This window comes from Hyla sarda, chromosome 5 (assembly GCF_029499605.1).
Source record: "Hyla sarda isolate aHylSar1 chromosome 5, aHylSar1.hap1, whole genome shotgun sequence".
In the NCBI taxonomy this organism is placed as follows: Eukaryota; Metazoa; Chordata; class Amphibia; order Anura; family Hylidae; genus Hyla; species Hyla sarda.
Genome location: NC_079193.1, coordinates 221,068,911 through 221,088,459, shown reverse-complemented (window position 1 = coordinate 221,088,459; position 19,549 = coordinate 221,068,911). Strand labels below are relative to the sequence as shown.

Below are 19,549 nucleotides of genomic sequence, written 5' to 3'. Positions count from 1 at the left end.
TGTTCTTAGCTGAAAGAAGTGGTCTTCTGCTGCTGTAGCCCATCTGCTTCAAAGTTCGAAGTGTTTTGCGTTTATAGATGGTATTCTGCATACCTTGGTTGTAACAAGTGGTTATTTGAGTAGTTGTTGCCTCTTTCATCTTAACCCAGTCTACCCATTCTCTTTTCATTGTATTTCGTGAAGGTGAAAGGAAGTTTATTAAAAGTTTGCACAATGTATGCTAAATTTTGTGTAAGTACACCAAAGAAGGCTGTTAGATTAAAACCGTGTAAGAAAGCCTTTTTTTCCAGAGCTATGCTTGAGGGAGTATAGATTTGGCAATCTTGGACCATTTGTGTTGTATTTTTGCACATTTTAACAAACCTCAAATTTCTGATCACTGCATGCACAACCAGAAAAAAAAAACATCTACCAGGTAATTGTGAAAAAAAAAAAAAAATCAATCACTTGACATACAGGGATGTTAAAAATTCCAAAAACTTTTGCACAAAATGCCATATGGAAAAAATTTGAAAAGTATACACCAAAATGTATACAAAAACCAATAATAAATTCTACCCCCCCCCCATTTCTTGCCATTTTCCTCTTCACAAATGGTGAGGTTCACTGATTAGAATTAGTTATCCTTAATTCAAGAGAAAATGTGGATTTTTTTTATTTTGTTTTGTTTTTTATGTTTAGTGTCAGTATCAGGCAGGATTTTGTTTTGCATCACAAAAACTACCCCCTCTTTTGTTCAACTACGGTAGTTTTTGTGGCGTTTTCCCCCCAAAAAATGTGTATAGGTATAGGCATTTTATCCCCTGTGCTTTTTTTTTCTCATTACAATCCTTTTGATTCTTTCATCATGTGACTGAAGGATTTCTATTGAAGAATTACAGGGAAAAAAATACAAGAAATACACCAAAATTACACAGTCTATAGAAGGAAAAATGCCAAAATGTCTTGAAAACACACCATACCCTCAGCATGCTGCAATTTTTAAAAACAAACATTTGTTCACCCCATTTTTTGGGGTGTTTGACAAATACACCAAGTGTTTTCCCAGCCTAATAGTATTCAGACATCACTGAGCCATTTCAAACCCATATATTCATTAACTGTAGGACACACAAAGTGATTAATTCAATAGGTAGACAGGGATTGTGTGCCCCACCACCTAATACTTCCTAACATGTAACAAACCACTTGTAACTTCCCGTTAACCATGAATAGTTCCTGTTTATTGCCTTTTGGACAGTTACATTACATAATTCAATGAGCAGTAAGCTCAACTTTACAATAATTAATATTTAATTACCAATAGGGCACAAAAAAAAATCACAGAAAAGCAAAAAAATTTACCTGTAAAATGTAAATAATTTGAATTGACTATTTTTAAATAGAAGTAATTTACTAATCTGTAACTTTCTAGTACCAGTTGATTTAAAAAAAATATATATATATTTCACCAGAGTACCCCTTTTTAAGGTACGTTCAATTGTACAGTATCAGCTGCATATTTTCCGCAGCTGATTTTACCACCCATTTGAAGTCAATAGGTTGCAAAATCAGCTGCAGAAAAAATGCAGTAGATATTGTACGTGTGAACGGACACTTATTAGATAAGTCAAAAGTCAACAATTCATACCCAGACTCAACTATATAACTATACAATAGAAATACAATAATTACCTCTGGCTTTTTGTTTGTCTTTTCTTCTAGATCCAGTTCATACTCACCATTTCACACACCCTGAGTGCAGTGGTTAAGCCTTGTGGGTTTCCTTTCGGCTGTCTAATATTTCAGTCCTCATATATGACTACATTGGTCATATTATTTGTAAACTTCTATCTAAAGGTAAGTTATTCAGTAGGACAGCATGTATACCTTATGTATTTTGTACTGCAATCTGCGCAATCCATGATTTGGATTTTCCCAGAACTAAGGTTACAAAAACATCCAAATCTTAACATTTAGCTGGTTCCTAGATCTACTGCAGTAACACAATAAAGCAGAAGCCTCTACAGTTACCTTGACAGTGTATTCTGGATTTTTGGTTATTGCAGGTGAAGTAAATATAACAGAACCTATGAAAGGGGTGTGATACACTGCTCAAAAATATAAAGGGAACACTTAAACAACACAATGTAACTCCAAGTCAATCACACTGTCCACTCAGGAAGCAACACTGATTGACAATCAATTTCACATGCTTTTGTGCAAATGGAACAGAAAACAGGTGGAAATTATAGGCAATTAGCAAGACACCCGCAATAAAGAAATGGTTCTGCAGGTGGTGACCACAGACCACTTCTCATGCTTCCTGGCTGATGTTTTGGTCACTTTTAAATGCTGGCGGTGCTTTCACTCTAGTGGTAGCATGATACTGAGTCTACAACCCACACAAGTGGTTCAGGTAGTGCAGCTCATCCAGGATGGCACATCAATGCAAGCGTAAGGAGGTTTGCTGAGTCTGTCAGCGTAGTGTCCAGAACATTGTGGCGCTACCAGGAGACAGGCCATAACATCAGGAGACGTGGAGGAGGCCAACAACCTAGCAGCAGGACCGCTACCTCTGCCTTTGTGCAAGGAGCAGCAGGAGGAGCACTGCCAGAGCCCTGCAAAATGACCTCCAATAATCCACAAATGTGCATGTGTCAACTCAAACGGTCAGAAACAGACTCCATGAGGGTGGTATGAGGACCAGACGTCCACAGGTGGGGGTTGTGCTTACAGCCCAACTCCGTGCAGGACATGTGGCATTTGCCAGACAACACCAAGATTGGCAAATTCGCCACTGGCTCTTCACAGATGAAAGCGGGTTCACACGGAGCATGTGAGAGTCTGGAGACGCAGTGGAGAACGTTCTGCTGCCTACAACATCCTCCAGCATGACCGGTTTGGCGGTGGCACTTCTTTGTGGGGGCCGCACAGGCCTCCATGGGCTTGCCAGAGGTAGCCCGACTTCCATTAGGTACTAAGATGAGATCCTCAGACCCCTTGTGCGACCATATGCTGGTGCGGTTGGCCCTGGGTTCCTCGTAATGCAAGAAAATGCTAGACCTCATGTGGCTGGAGTGTGTCAGCAGTTTGATGCTATGGACAGGCCCTCCTGTTCCCCAGACCTGAATCAGATTGAGCACATCTGGGACATCATGTGTCGCTCCATCCACCAACGCCACGTTGCACCACAGACTGTCCAGGAGTTTGCGGATGCTTTAGTCCAGGTCTAGGAGGAAATCCCTCAGGAGACCATCCGCCACCTCATCAGGAGCATGCCCAGGCATTGTAGGGAGATCATACGGGCATGTGGAGGCCACACACACTACTGAGCCTCATTTTGACTTCTTTTAAGGACATAACATCAAAGTTGGATCAGCCTGTAGTGTGGTTTGAGTGCGACTCCATATCCAGACCTCCATGGGTTGATAAATCGATTTCTATTGCTAATTTTTGTGTGATTTTGTTGTCAGCACATTCAACTATGTAAAGACAAAAGTACTTCATACGATTAGTTCATTCATTCAAATCTAGGATGTGTTATCTTAATGTTCCCTTTATTTTTTTGAGCAGTGTAGATTAGGCAGCAGGTGAAAAGTCAGTTCCTGAAATTATTGGAAGCAGGAAAAATTAACAAGTGTAAGGATCTGAACGACTTTGAAGTGGGGCAAAATGTGATAGCTAGTATGAGAGCATCTCCGGAACAATAGGACCTTGTGGCGGTATCCATTTATGTAGTGTTCACTACTAGTGATGAGCGAACTTCTCGGCTCGGCAGTTGATGACTTTTCCTGCATAAATTAGTTCAGCTTTCAGGTTCTCCGATGGGCTGGAAAAGGTGGATACAGTCCTAGGAGACTCTTTCCTAGGAATGTATCCACCTTTTCCAGCCCACCGGAGCACCTGAAGGCTGAACTAATTTACGTAGGATAAGTCATCAACTGCCGAGCCGAGAAGTTCGTGATGAACCGAATTTACTGTAAGTTCGCTCATCTCTATTCACTACCACTGGTGGTCCAAGGAAGGATAACCAGTGAAGCAGCAACTGGGTCACAAACACTTAAGGCTCAGTGATGCACTTGGTGAGTAAAAGCCAGACAGTATGATCCTACAGATAAGCTGCTGTAGCACAAATTGCTAAAAAAGTTAGATAGCAATGATATAAAAGCATCAGAATACATAATGTGTCATAGCATGCTGTCTATGGGGCTGTGAAGCTTAAGACCAATCATGCTCACCCCTGTCCAGCACTACAAATTCCTACAGTGGGCATATCCGCAGCAGAACAGGATCAAGAGTAGTGGAAGATGGAGGCCTGGGTCTGTGGAATTACATTTTCATTACAATCATTAAGCAGATAAAGTGTCTGAATTTGATATCAAGTGTTAAATTTGCATTTAATAGCTCAACAGTGGTCCCTCAACTTACGTTCAATAGATTTTTATTGAGAATACAGTAGGAAAGGAAAGAAAAAAATATAAGAACAAAAACACCTGAGTATTAGCTTGATACAAAGCATCACAGTTCGTAGTGATGACAAAACAATAGCCTGCATGTGAGGGTACTGTACCCCACTATCACTTAACTAGTAGGTAGAGAAGCATATAGTCATGAAGACTAGACTAGGGTGAACACTCTGATATTAACAGTTCAATAATTAATCAGTGAGCAAGGACCTGTGTTGACTCCTCAATAGAACGTCAAACTAAATATCTCTGCAATGCGAAGAAGAGATCCATAATTGCCACCTTCTATGAAACCGCTTATAAGTACGAGAGCCTAGCCATACGAGTAGGTGGTATTGAGTTTACCTATCAACACATCTAAGCTAGGAATAGTGCTAGACTTCCAGTGGCTCGTTAGGGTTGCGATGATACATATGAGACAAATTAGGTCCCTATAGGGCGGAGGTATGTGCTCTAGATCTATCATCAGGAGGACCATTTCAGGATACGGGGATACGATTTGTGGTATTCATTAGCCCCTGTGAGTAAAGTGTAGATTGGTTTTACACCCTTGGACTCAGAGGAGAGAAATTTAATGATGTGGAAAGAGGTCACTGAAGACGGCCGTATCAGGGAAGAGATAAAATGTCTAATCTGACAATAGAAGTCCCTATTAGACAGGTGGAATCTGGGGTGGAGTGCCTCAAAGGTCAATAAGGAGTGGTCCTCAAATAAGTCCCCCACCCGGGTCAAACCGGCTAATATCCAATTATTAAGGTTTAAATCAGGAATATATGCCTGTATGAGATTCAGCAGAATGTCTCCTCTAATCACCTTAACAGGTGTATGCGCCTGAGTAAGGTACGCCTGCCAAGCTGAGAAAGTTGCTTTAACTAGAGGATTAGTTAGAGGGGGCAGTTAAAGGGGTACTGCGGTGAAAACCTTTAACTTTCTGCCACCAGTTGATTTAAAAGAAAAAAACATATTTGTAAATTACTTCTATTAAAAAATATTAATCCTTCCAGTACTTATTAGCTGCTGAATGCTACAGAGGAAATTCCTTTCTTTTTGGAACACTGATGACATCACGAACACAGTGTTCTCTGCCGACATCTCTGTCCATTTTAGCAACCATGCATAGAAGATGTATGCTAAGGGCAGCATGGTGGCTCAGTGGTTAGCACTGCTGCCTTGCAGTGCTGGGGACTTGGGTTCAAATCCCACTAAGGACAACAATAAATAAAGCGTTATTATTATAACGTCAGCAGAGAGAACTGTGGTCGTGATGTCATCAGAGAGCATTCCAAAAAGAAAAGAATTTCCTCTGTAGTATTCAGCAGCTAATAAGTACAGGAAGGATTAAGATTTTTTAATAGCAGTCATTTACAAATATGTTTAACTTTCTGCCACCAGTTGATTTAAAAGAAAAAAGGTTTTCACTTGAGTGCCCCTTTAAGTTCCACAGAGTGATATAAAGTAAATCATGTAATGTAAAAGGGGAAATTGATAAACTCTCTATACCAGCCCTTCATCCACTCTCTCATAGATGCTACCATAGTTGAGGTATGCCTTGTAGGTCTGGTGAGCCCAGGCCACCTGCCAGTCTTATCTTGGAGAGAAAGCGTGCAAGATTCTGGTTTTTTTCCCCGCCCAAATAAAGCGAGTTAGTATACCTTGTATGGTCACAAAGAATGAATTGGGAAGGGCAATAGGGACTGTCCTAAAAAAATAATAATAATTTCGGTAACAAACATTTTAAAAGTTGCCACTCTGCCAACCCAGGAGAACATAGCCTTGTAGAGGGACACCGTATCTGAAACAAGGGATGTCAGCAAGGGGGTATAATTAGAATGATATAGTGTAGAATGCGGATATGATAATTTAATTCCCAGATATTGTATATTTGCCTCCCGCCAATCCATATCGTAAGCAGCCCGCAAATGTGAGGTATCCTGCGGTGATAAGTTGAGAGGGAGAGCTTGCGTTTAAGTGCCATTTAGTTTATAGTAGGACAAAAGGCCGTGACCTCGCAGGATCAGTCAAGGTCAATATGACATCATCTGCGTATAGTGTAATAGTGTGGTGGTGTGTCCCAATCGGTATCCCAATTATGTTTGGCTGGAGACGGATTGCCAGGGCTAAGGGTTCCATAGACAGGATATATATAAGGGGTTATAAAGGGCAACCCTGTCTGGACCCATTAGTAATAACAATAGTGTCTGAAAGCACCCGATTAACCATCACTCGTGCAGATGGATTGGAATATAAAGAGGTAATGGCTCCAAGAATGTTTCCCCGAATCTTATCGAACGCCTTCTCGGCATCCAATGCGATAACTACTGTTGGTATGGAAGATTTTTCAATGTGGTGTAAGTTATTGATAAGGCATCTTGTATTGTCAGAGGTTTGTCGACCGGTCACAAATCGCGCCTGATCCAACTAAATCAATGATGGGAAGTAAGGGGCTAATCTGGAAGCTATTAATTTAGCATATATTTTTATTTCTTGGTTTAAGAGAGATATCGGGTGATAATTTTGTGGGGAATCTAAAGAGATTCCCGGTTTGGGAATGGTTGTTATCAGGGCTTGTAGGTTCTCCAAAAGGCAAGGATCCAGATGACATAGCCTCTCGGCAAAAGTTACGAGGGGGAGTGAGAGGATGTCTTGGAATGTCTAATAATTGCTAGTGAACCCATCAGGTCACTAGCAAAATCTTCTGCGTAAACTGAGAGTCCTGTTCCAATCTTTGTTTTGCCCATTCTGCAGCACCTGAAACTACAGACACTGGAAGTCTGTGCTAGCATTTCTCCTGCGGTGTTGCTATCAGTGTGTGAAGAGTGGGAGAAGAGGGTTGCATTGACAATCCAACACAATGGGCAGCACATTGAACACATTTTATAAGTGGTCAGAAACTTGTAAATAACTCATGAAAGAATAAAGTTACGTTAAAACCAAGCACATAATTGTTTTTCTTTGGAAATTCCCAATAAGTTTGATGTGTCACATGACCCTCTTCCTATTGAAAAAAAACAAAAGTTGGATTCAAAATGGCCGACTTCAAAATGGCCACCATGGTCACCACCCATCTTGAAAAGTTTCCCCCCTCACATATACTAATGTGCCACAAACAGGAAGTTAATATCACCAACCATTCCCATTTTATTAAAGGGGTTCTCCACTGCCCTGCTTTCCGGAGCTCCGCTCGCAGCGTCCGGAAGTTTATTACTCCGAACGCTGTGTGCGGGCTTCCCTGTTCGAGGCCGCCCCTCGTGACGTCACGCCCGCCCCCTCAACGAAAGTCTATGGGAAGGGGGCGTGGCCGCTGCCACGCCCCCTTCCCATAGACTTTCGTTGAGGGGGCGGGCGTGACGTCACGAGGGGCGGCCTCGAACAGGGAAGCCCGCACACAGCGTTCGGAGTAATAAACTTCCGGATGCTGCGAGCAGAGCTCTGAAGGCATGGCAGTGTAGAACCCACTTTAAAGGTGTATCCATATAAATGGCCCACCCTGTATAACTGGGCATACTACGATTGGAAGCCATTGGCTATACTAAGATACTAAGAGGCATGCAGAGCCTCTCCTTGGATGTAGGGTGGATCAAAATAGGACTACGTGTCTTAAATTGGCGAGATTTAAATGGACACTGTCACTAACTATTTTTTGTTATGTTGTAGTACTTATGTACTACAACATCTCTAATATACTTTTATAATTTATTTTTTTTATTAAAATTGTTCAATTTTCATTTGAAAACCGGCCACTAGGGGTCTCCCTCCTAGTGGCCGGCTGCAGCCTGGCGTAACGTTACGCCTGAAAAAGGACCGATGCGGCCGGGCATTGGTCCTTTTTCATTCAGCCTGCGCTCGCTCCCTGCCTGTCAATCAGACAGGCAGGGAGCGAGCACATTGGCCCCCCGGCCACTGGCTGGGAGGCCACTCCTCCCGCACATCGCCGCCTCCGCCTCGTCGCCGCTGTCCCTGCACGCCCGCTGCCGGACTCTGCAGTAAGTGTAATTTGGGGGGGGGGGGGGGGGGGGGGGTGTTGTGATGGAGGGAACGGGGTATGGCGGGGGGGGGGAGACGGAGGGGACGGGCTAGCGCCGCATGTAACTAATAGTTTATCTACACAGGGTGCCTCCAGCTGTTTCAATACTAAAACTCCCAGCATGCCCTGACAGCCAATAGATGTCAGGGCAAGCTGGGAGTTGTAGTGATGAAACAGCTGGAGGCACCCTGTGTAATTGAACTAAGGGCGGAAGTCCCCCCCCCAACCGGCATCAGTGACGTGGTGCCTGCTGGGGAAGTCTGCCTGGTAGTGAGCACACTGCCAGGCAGACAAAAAGTATTTTTAATATAGTAAAAATAAAAATTAAAAGCAGGGAGGGGGTTAGGGATAGATGTGCAATAGGCAGGGACTGTCATTTGTCATTCCCTTTGTTTTTGAAGGTAGGAGCTGTATTTGATGCACATACCTCTAAGCACTGCTTTATGGCAGTTCCACAGAGAGAGCACACTGATTACTGACTGATCATTTTAAGCTAAAATAATCCCGAGTGTCAGAAAGTAAGAACTTAGACATGTGAGGATGTGAGAGCAAAAATGGGCTAATACGCCACATATGAGCAAGTGGGGAGGAGACCTGATCAGTGAGTGTGACAGTAACTGCGGCGTGGTCTGACCATTTCATCAGATCAATGGAGGAGTCAGAGACAGTAGGCAGTAATGAGCTGTGTACTAAGATCATGTCAATCCTGGAGTATAAATTGTGGACCCCGGAGTGGAAGGTAATTTCTCATGTTGTAGGGTATTGTAAACACCAGGTATCATATAGATCTGATCCCCAGGCCCACGAGGCAAAGGAATGGGAGTCTAGATGTGGATGTTGTGTCTACTGTGGCATCCATGACCGTATTGAAATCTCCACATAAAACTAAAGAACCCCATGTAGAAGAGTTAGCCTTCCATACCACTGAGTTTAAAAAGCGGTGTATCTTGAGTTAGGGGCATAATGCGAGACCATTGTAAGTGGGACATTGTTAACAGTGCACCTTAAAATGACATAATGACCCAAAGAGTCCTCCAGAGCTTCCTTCAGGGTAAAGGAAACTATATTGCAAATCGCAATCAAACCCCCTCTAGACTTGGAATCAAAATGGGACTGAAATACATGAGGAAACAGCGGATGCTTAATCCTATGAGCATCTCTGGAGAGAAGGTGCGTCTCCTGGGCAGACTATATCACATTTAAGGGATATTGCCTCTCTCCAGAGATGTGAACGTCTGTGAGGGGCGTTCAACCCATTTACATTAATGCTCATAAGCTTTATGACCATTGGAATAGGGTAATAATGATAAGTAGTAAGGCGGAAATATCAGTAAAACATAGAAGGCGTGTGCCCCCCCAGCCAGCACACCCGCCTCCAGATATCATTAGTAAGGTACCAAGAGAGAACTGTAAATATAGCACTAAGAACATTTCAGGTGAAACTTTAAAACAAAAAAAAGAAACAGAAAAAAATTAGCTTTGAGGTATAGAGCCATGAGAGTGTGGGGAGTAACAGTACATCCTGAGGCCAAAGGTTTGTGACCTCACCAAACCTGTTCAATGAAGTGGAAATCAGAGTCACAGCAAGGTCCAATTCAGATAGGGGTCCACTCTCTAGGAATTCGAGCAGCAAGGGGTTTAGTGGCACAATCCCTTGTTTCCAAACCAATGTTCCAAGATGTGAGCAGGTCTCGGCCTTCTGTCAGTGTGAGGATAATGTGGGTGGAGTCCCCTATACGTATCAAGAGTCGGACCGGGAAGTCCCATCTGTAAGGGATATTAGCCAATCTTAGGGATTAAGTGATAAATCTCTCCGAGCCTGTAGAGCCACTGCAGATAAGTCTGCATAGATGGAGACATGGTGGCAAGGGGCTGGTAAGCCATCATGCTTGCAGGAGTACTCCATTAACTGCTCCTTCATGTTGAAAAAATGAATCCGGGCTAACATCTCTGGGGACAGAATCGTTCAAGTGTTTAGAACGCGGCACTCTGTGCGCTCTGTCCACTTCAAGGTCCCGAGCAGTGGATGCGGGCAGTACCGCTTTGATAAGAGAATGGACATAAGCTGGTATGTCAGCTGGGTGAACAGATTCTGGGACCCCCCTCAGCTTCACGTTATTTCGGCGACTGCAGTCCTCCAGATCCGCTACTTTAGCTCTAAGGTAGGCCACCTCCTCCTCCAAATCATTAAGAGTCAAAAGTATTGTGTGACCCAAAAAACTCTTCCATTTTAGTCTCTATGTGGTCCACTCTGGCTCCCAGTTCTAGGATGTTCGACTGCATAGGAGTTATCATGGCTGCCATATCCTTCTGGAAAGACTGACGTATAAGCAGCATCACTTTCATGGAGCTGTCTGTCGGAGAATCCCCAGACACAGGCATATCACATAGCTGATCCCCACTGTCCTCTGTGCAATCATCTTTTATCTCCCCATGCACGTACCTCATTGCTCCTATTGTCAGGGGAGCGACGCTGAGGCTGTGAGCGTTCAGGCTCTGTAAGTCTGATCCCCGCATTGGAGGGAGACTGAGGAAGGCTGCGGGCTGCAGCTAGAGAAGGGGAGGCTCTCAGGGAGGACGTCGCTCCCGGAGGGGACGAGCTGTAACAATGCTGAGGTGCAGTGAGTCTGGAGAGTGCTGGGTCTGACAGAGACCTATTAGCCGCTGTGATTCCGGGTGGCGAGTCCTCTCGGTGGGTCATATGCAGAGAGGGAGGAGGAGTGGAGGAGAGATCGCGGCCGGCACCATCTTGCAGTGGAGGCTCGCCGGGAGTAGAGCTAAATTTAGCTAAAGTTTCTTGCCTGGCCGTTTTCATTCGTCTAGCCAGTATGACTAGACAGTAAGTGCCGTTGCTGCGTGAGAGAGGAACTCGTTCAAAGACCTGTGAGTGCTTGCTTTAGTCGCTGAAACTGAACTCTCACTTCAGGAGGCCATTCACCTCGGCAGACAGGACACGCGACCCCCCCCCCCCCCCCGGTCCCTCAACTTACAATGGCCTTAGGTTACAATCTGGACCATTGTAACTTGAACCCATACTCAACATATAATGCTAAAGATAGTTCAAATTGCTAAAACATGGCAATGGCTGGGAGGTACTACATGTCTGTATTACTTTTATCCGTGCCAGGGTTAGCTGTTTCTTTGGACACCAGGTGAGGAAGGCTCCATTTTACTTTAAGACGCTGTATGTACTGTACAGGGCACTGAAGCTTCTGTCCTTCATAAATCCTTACATATAAAAAGGGGAATAAAAAGCATCTGGAAGCTGTAAATCACTATTTTTCTTTAATCCTCGCCTTTTCATAATTTTGGATGACATTTTGGGGCCTTAGAACCAATTACCAGGTTTCTGAAAGGCTACGGTCTCGCCGTACAATGGTTTCAACATACAATATTAATTGAGAATTTTCCTATCCTAAGTGACGGAAAATTGGGATTTTATTAAAGACAAGACGCTTCGTATTATGCTAATTAACTTCTTTACTGAAACTCAGCAGCTAGTATGTATTGTAAGTATTAACAGAAAAAAGACTTTTTTACAATATAACAAAGGGTATATGAACATGCAACCTAGGGTGCAACCTAGCATGAAGTCCCGTGACATTAGCCAATCAGACTGTAGTACAGATGATAAAGGTATCCCACACACAGATATCTCCCTTCTTCTTTGCGGAAACCATCCATTGGCAGAAATTACAGGAAGTTGATCACGAAGATAGTGTAGGAGGAATGGAAGTCGAAGGAATATGGATCCTGTGAAGTGACGTCAAAGTTGATGACTAACGGAGAAGGGATCCTATTGTGGAGCTGTTGAATAGATAGAAATACATGTTATAGGGATGGGTTTTAGGGAGGGATAATACTCGCGTCTTGTCTTTAATAAAATCCCAATTTTCCGTCACTTAGGATAGGAAAATTCTCAATTTTATGGCAAGACAAGACGCTTCGTATTATGCTAGTTCAAAGCTTAATCGAAATAATCATACAAGTACATAAAATGACTAAATAAATAATAATAATTCTTATCACAATAATAGCATAGATACATGAGATTCAGGTCTAAAGTAAAAGGTTTTAAAAGTAGAGTCAGAGGACCAATTGGCCGCTTTTAATAGATCTGAGAGAGAAGCGCCCGATTGGAAAAGTTTGGTAGAGACTGCACTTCTGGTAGAATGAGCTGTAAATTTGGAAATATCAATACCAGCCAGGTGCATGGTTTGTTTAACCCATCTAGCCAGAGTAGGTGAGGAAACTGGGGCGTGAGGTTTACAGAAAGAGATTAATAATTGGGAAGAAGATGGAATTCGAAGAGATTCAGTTCTGGATTCGTAAGAACGAAGACAGTGAACAACACAAAGTTTTTCATTATCCGGAAAGGAAGGGTAAAAGACGGAATGGAGATTCGTTTTAGTACGTCGGTAGATAGAGAAAGTAACACCTTGAGGTGTAAATTGTCTGCGAGAAACATCTAATGATTTAACATCCGAGACCCTTTTGACGGAGATAAGGCACAAAAGGGTAGTAAGTTTAAAGGATAGTAATTTTAACGATAAATTATCATTATCGTCCCAGGAAATAAACATATCAAGTATGATGTTTACATTCCAAGTAGAATTGTATTTAGGAAGAGGAGGTCTACGAAAACATATACCTTTAAGTAATTGACAAACTAAAGGATGCCTACCCACTGGGATGGAATCTATAGGAAGGTGTTTAGAGGAGATCGCCGAGCGATAAAGATTAATTGTTCTATAGGCTTTACCAGCATCAAATGATTCTGATAAGAAATTTAAGACATGGGAAATAGATGTTCGTAAGGGATCCAAGTGTCGTTGATCGCACCAATGAGACCAAAGTCTCCAGGCTGATCCGTAAGCTGATTTGGTACCCGGAGCCCATGCATCTGAAAGGATGTCTTGAGTCGATCTTGAAAACTGGAAATCAACTCCTGGTGACCCGAAATCATCCAAGCCACCAGAGGTAGATGGCCCGACAAAATCAGAGGATGACAGTTCCCTTGAGGATCTAGTAAAAGATCGGGGGTGGAGGGAAGGAGACGGGGTAGGTCTATGAGCAGGTGTAAGATTTGGGGAAACCAGGATTGAGTTGGCCATAGGGGAGTTATAAGAACCAGAGTGGCTTTTTGGATCGAGGTTTGAAAGAGAACTCGAGGGATTAGATTGAACGGAGGAAATGCATATAGGGTTTTCTGAGGCCATGACTGCAGAAAGGCATCCACCCCTAGAGCTTCCGGATCTGGACGCCAACTGAAGAACAGAGGTAGTTGGGTATTCAGGCGGGAGGCAAAAAGGTCTATGTGAAGAGGACCCCATAGAGAATTGATTGATTGAAAAATCGAAAGAAGGAGCTTCCAGTCGCTGGAGTCCGTGAGGTAACGTGAATACCAATCCGCTACTGAATTGGAAATCCCTGGTAAGTATTCCGCCTTCAGGATGATACTTCTGTCCAAACAGAAATGCCAAAATTCTTTGACAGAATCTGCAAGAACTTTGGAAGTCGTACCTCCCAGGTTGTTGATGTATTGGACAGCAGAAATGTTGTCCATACGAAGGAGGACACAACAATGGGAGGAATTTTTTGCAAAACTTTTCAATGCAAAAAATCCTGCCAGAAGTTCCAGACAATTTATGTGAGATTGAGATTCCGTCGGTGACCATTTCCCTCCTGTGGAAAGAGAACCGCAGCGAGCTCCCCATCCGGAAAGACTCGCATCCGATTCTATAATTATGTCCGGATTTGGATGGAAAATTGTTTTCCCATTCCACGACTCTATGTGAGTGAGCCACCAGAGAAGTTCTTCTCTGGCTTCTGAAGATAGGGGAATTTCGTCGGAGTAACCGAGACCTTCCCTTAGATGACGGATCTTTAAGCGTTGAAGAGCCCTGTAATGGAGGGGAGCTGGGAAAATGGCTTGAATTGAGGCTGATAAGAGGCCTACTATCCGGGCAATTGTCCTCAAAGAAATTATATCCTTGCGGAGAATTTGTTTGATCTCCTTCCGAATGGTTTTCAACCTCCTCGGAGGAAGGCTCAGAGTGGTCAATTGAGTGTTGATCATAAAGCCTAGGAACTCTAGGTCCTGAGAAGGAACTAAGATTGATTTCTTGTAGTTTATCAGAAAGCCCAGATGAATCAGGAGAGAGAGAGTCCAATCCAAGTGGAGCAAAAGTAACTCTTTTGATTGGGCCATAAGGAGGATGTCGTCTAGATAGATGATAAGACGAACTCCTCGACTTCTGAGAGACGCTACTACCGGTTTCAATAGCTTCGTAAAGCACCATGGGGCTGAAGATAGGCCGAAAGGAAGGCAAGTAAATTGCCACTTTTGGTTTTCCCAAAGAAATTGTAGGAACATTTGGGAGGAAGCATGGATTGGGACAGTGAGGTATGCCTCTTTTAAGTCTATTTTTACAAGCCAATCGTGTTGTAGTAGGATGTCCCTTAGTAGATGAATGCCCTCCATTTTGAAGTGGCGATAGATTACTAAATTGTTCAAGAGTTTCAAATTGATCACTGGTCTGTGACCTCCATCTTTCTTTTTTACCAGAAACAAGTTGCTGATAAAACCTGGTGATTGGTTTGGAATCGGAATAATTGCCTGTTTGGAAAATAAGTCTCTGATTTCTTGATCTATAAGGGTTTTGTCTGTTTGAGAGAATTGAATCGGATGTGGTAGATAGGTTTGGATAGGAGGAGAGACAAATTCTATTTGATAGCCTTGGACCGTGTTTAGGATCCAAGAGTCGGACGTAATCGTAGTCCAATTGTGGGAAAAATACAGGAGTCTTCCCCCCAGTGGAATATTTTGGGAAGAAGACTGAGGAAGGCTTACCTGTGGGAGGTCTTGAACGAGGAAATCCTCTGTGACCTCTGGCTCTCCATGGTCTGCCCCTGTATGGAAAGAAGGGGGGAGGGGGGGCGGAGGAGTGGCCTGAGGATTGTGATGTATGGGAGTAGGAGCCTCTGTGATATTGACTTTGAGAGGAACGACCTCTTCCAGCCTTCCCAAAAACTCGTTGAGAAAAAACTTTTTTCATTGAAACTTGGGCCTTATTCAGGGATGAGAATAGGCCGACATATTTATTAAGCTCTTTAATGAAATCATCTCCAAAGAGCATGCCCTTGGTGGGATTTGGTGGTTCTACTGTGGCCAAATTGGTTAGCTGGGGGTCTATTTTTAACAGAATGGAGCGTTTACGCTCGTTAGAGAGGGAAGCGTTAGCATTCCCGAAAATACATATGGCCCTTTGGGCCCACCCTTTAAGGGTTTCAGGATCCACCTGTGTATCTGAAGTGGATGCCTCTTCTGCTAAATTTAAAATTTTTGTCAGAGGACCCAATAGGTCCATCAACTTGTCCTGACAGGACTTGAAACTTCTATCCACTCCCTTTTTTGGGTTGTTACCGGTTTTAAAGAGAAATTTTGCAATGAGTGGATCTAATTCTGGGGTGTGAGAGGCATTATTTGGCAGAGTTGGTCTAGGACATTCTGCTTTTAGTTTGTTACGGGACGGTTTGTCCAGAGGCTTGTTGGCCCATTGTGAAATGAATTCGGCTACCTTTGCTTTTGGTAGCCATTCCCCAGAACGTGGATGACATATCAATGCCGGGTCAAAGTATGTGTCACCCGATTCAGTTAAATTAGTTTCTTCCTGACTGCCAGGGTCATCATGATTGGCATCACTGTCCTCCGAGACATATAGTATCTCATCAATGTCCCCAATGTCTGAGTCAGCTGACTCTTCAGATGAGGATACCTTGAAGGAGTTTGGCTTAGCTCTGAAGCTAGACTTCTTAACCCTGCTGGATTGAGCTTCCTCACGGGTTGAGGGTACGTCTTGTGGTTTGTGTGAACCACCTGTGCCAGAGGCTTGAGTAAATTCTGCATTCTGAGAATGTGATAAATCTTGGCGTACTCCTGAGGTATTTTTACCTTGTCTAGCGGAGTAGGGGCCGTCAGTAGAATGCCTTCTCTTAGCCTTTGCCTTTCCTGGCCCCTTAAGTCCCTTAGCCAATTGGGACACTGACTCCTCTGGGGACCAGAATTGGTCCGAGGGAGTTAAGGGAGGTATAGAGCCCATGTTTGAGGAATTGGAGCGGGCTATGGCCAGTGACACTGATTTGTCAATAGAGCCCTGCAAAGCAGAGACTGCGGATTGTACCGCTACATTAATGGATTTAGAAATAGAAGCGTCCACCAGAGATTGTAAATTCTCTGGGAGAACATTTTCTGATGGAGTTTTATTTTCCTCAGACATTTTTCAAATATAACTGCAGAAGAACACAACAAAAATTATCTGTAAGGGTATAATTAAGGATTAAAACTAATAGACAATTAAATTGAATATAGGAACAATTAATGATAGAGTCAGTTAATATTATAAGAGAGATATGAGGTAACTATAATGATAAAAGATGAAGAACTATGTATATTGAAGACAGCCACCGGGTGGCAGTATAGGATAAGAGAGGAAAGAGAAATACTGTTTCAGAATGAATTTCTATTTAAAAGACATAAATTGTACAATTAATAGGATACAGTGTGAGGAGAAAATACACGTCCTGCAGGTTCTGTCACTCTGAGGAGAATGACGAGATCCCGAGAACGCCAGACAGAGGACGACCTCTCTGTCAGCAAGTCTCGCGAGACTTGCGTGAGCGCCGGAGAATACAGGGAGCGCTCGGGCTGCGATAACGGCGCGAAGAGAAGAAATAGGAATATTGTGAGGTAAAGTAAAAAGGGGGGGAATAAACCGGGGGGTATGGAGTTACAATGGGAACCGGAATAACCGGGGAGAAGCAGGGAAAAGCGATTAGAATATGTGGAATGAAGGATAATCGCAATGAGAATAAAATAATTATATAGAACTAGATATATGGGAGAAAAGATATTGATAAAAGGAGAAAAGAAAAAGAATGACAATTTATTAAATAATTAATTAATGAAATAAGCAATGGAAATAATACTAGTGTTTTGAGAGAAAAAATACTTATCTTAATCACTCTGCTGAGCAGCAAAGAAGAAGGAAGATATCTGTGTGTGGGATACCTTTATCTGTACTACAGTCTGATTGGCTAATGTCACGGGACTTCATGCTAGGTTGCACCCTAGGTTGCATGTTCATATACCCTTTGTTATATTGTAAAAAAGTCTTTTTTCTGTTAATACTTACAATACATACTAGCTGCTGAGTTTCAGTAAAGAAGTTAATTAGCATAATACGAAGCGTCTTGTCTTGCCATAAAATTGGTTCCAGGATGACCATTGTAACAGTTATTGCAGTTATTGACCCAAAGCGGATCCATAGGGAAGAAGAATTTTAAGTACTTCCTTTAGGTTTCTCATTCCTTTTCAATACACTTCTGGCTTTGGCTCACAAACTGCAGTGGCACATTATGAGTTAAGTAGCTAATCAAGGGGTGGTCCATCCACTGGGACTCCCCCTGCGATCCCCCAAATGGGGATAAGATCATTTTCACCGCACAATCCCTTTAAAACCTATAAGACTCATTCATCTTTTGCCTAATTTTCTACATTTCTGGACAATCACATCCAGGATGTTTTTCCATGCTTTTTTTTGTGTACAAAAGGTACATTTAAATAAAGTGAGCAAATATAAAAAAAAAAAATGTGAGTGAATATACTAACAATGTAAACTTTATTCCTTTCTCTAGACTTACAAAGCAAAACCATCAAAATCAGATTCAAATGGAACTAAAGCCAGCATAGAACTGAAGAATGGATTTCACAAAGACTTGGTGAATGCAAGCAATGGTGCTGTGCACAAGAAACACAACTAGAACCTGAAGAGACGGATTATTAAGCAGCCGCCTCTTTCTGAAGTGATATTTAAACATGCTTCAAGGCGAGCTCATAACTACTGAACAGTATCAGTTCCCTTTAAAAGCATTTTTTTAATAATCACTACCCCAGATTATGATAATCTTTTGATATATAGAATATGACATGAAAGGCTTTTATCCAAATGTCATCATAACAATATTACAAGCAGAAAGTACTTATTTGTAGTCCAGGAAATGCCTTATAACATCTCAATGACGTTCTTTTACATGTTTAACAATTTTTAATTTAATGTAGGACTTTGTACTTACTAAAGTTTAAATTCTGTGAAAACAAAAAAAACTTGTTGTATTTTACTTTCAACAAATCAGTTATGGACATGAGAGTTTTAGTTTTACTCAGAGTTGTATTGTTAAATTATGAAACCCCTCAAATTCCAGTTTAAGTAGCAATCGAAATCTCAGAGGCCACTTTATACTTGTAAACCTAAAATTCTTCCTTAAAGGGGTACTCCAGTACAAAACTATTTTTTTTAAATCAACTGGTACCAGAAACTTAAATTTGTAAATTACTTCTATTTAAAAATCTTAATCCTTCCAGTACTTAGCTGCTATATGCTCCAGAGGAAGTTGTGTAGTTCTTTTAATTCTGACCACAGTGCTCTCTGATGACACCTCTGTTCATGTCAGGAACTGTCCAGAGCAGGATAGGTTTGCTATGGGGATTTGCTCCTTCTCTGGACAGTTCCTGACATGGACAGAGGTGTCAGCAGAGAAGACAGAAAAGAAATTCAAAAAGAAAAAAAACTTCCTCTGTAGTATACAGCAGCTGATAAGTATTGGAAGGGTTAAGATTTATAAATAGAAGTAATTTACAAATAGAAGTAATCTGTTTAACTTTCTGGCACCAATTGACTTTTAATAAAATTGTTTTCCACCAGCCTACCCCTTTAAAGAGGGCTGTAGAGAAAATGTTAAATACATACATAAGCTATGCTTGCCTATCTCTGGCAGAGACGGGACACCATTGTGATTTGCTAAGCAGGCATGTCGGCTTCTTTATTTCATTTTGGAAGCAGGCAGAAGAGACAAGCATCAGTGGACAGACGCTGCAGCAAGATCTGCATTGAAACAGTGGTACATAGCTTTTTTCCTTCCTCTATAGCCCCCGCAATATATGAATTATTAAAGGACACTAGAATACCCCTTTAAAACAAATCCCTTATCAGCCAATTACATTGCAGTATACATCAAC

At 42.4% G+C, this 19,549-nt stretch overlaps 1 protein-coding gene across 2 annotated transcripts in view; it reads left to right on the top strand.

Moving 5' to 3' along the window:
* The window catches only part of ELOVL2 (ELOVL fatty acid elongase 2), a 174,146-nt gene extending 155,508 nt beyond the window's left edge, over positions 1-18,638 (top strand). Inside the window, exons 7-8 of one of the 2 annotated variants that reach the window (XM_056521164.1) lie at positions 1,705-1,839; positions 18,169-18,638. In XM_056521164.1, coding sequence (XP_056377139.1) covers positions 1,705-1,839; positions 18,169-18,294 — 261 coding nt within the window. In that variant the 3' untranslated portion in view covers positions 18,295-18,638. The remainder of the gene's footprint in view (positions 1-1,704; positions 1,840-18,168) is intronic. The other variant, XM_056521163.1, reaches the window with a different exon arrangement.
* The last annotated feature ends 911 nt before the right edge of the window (positions 18,639-19,549 follow it).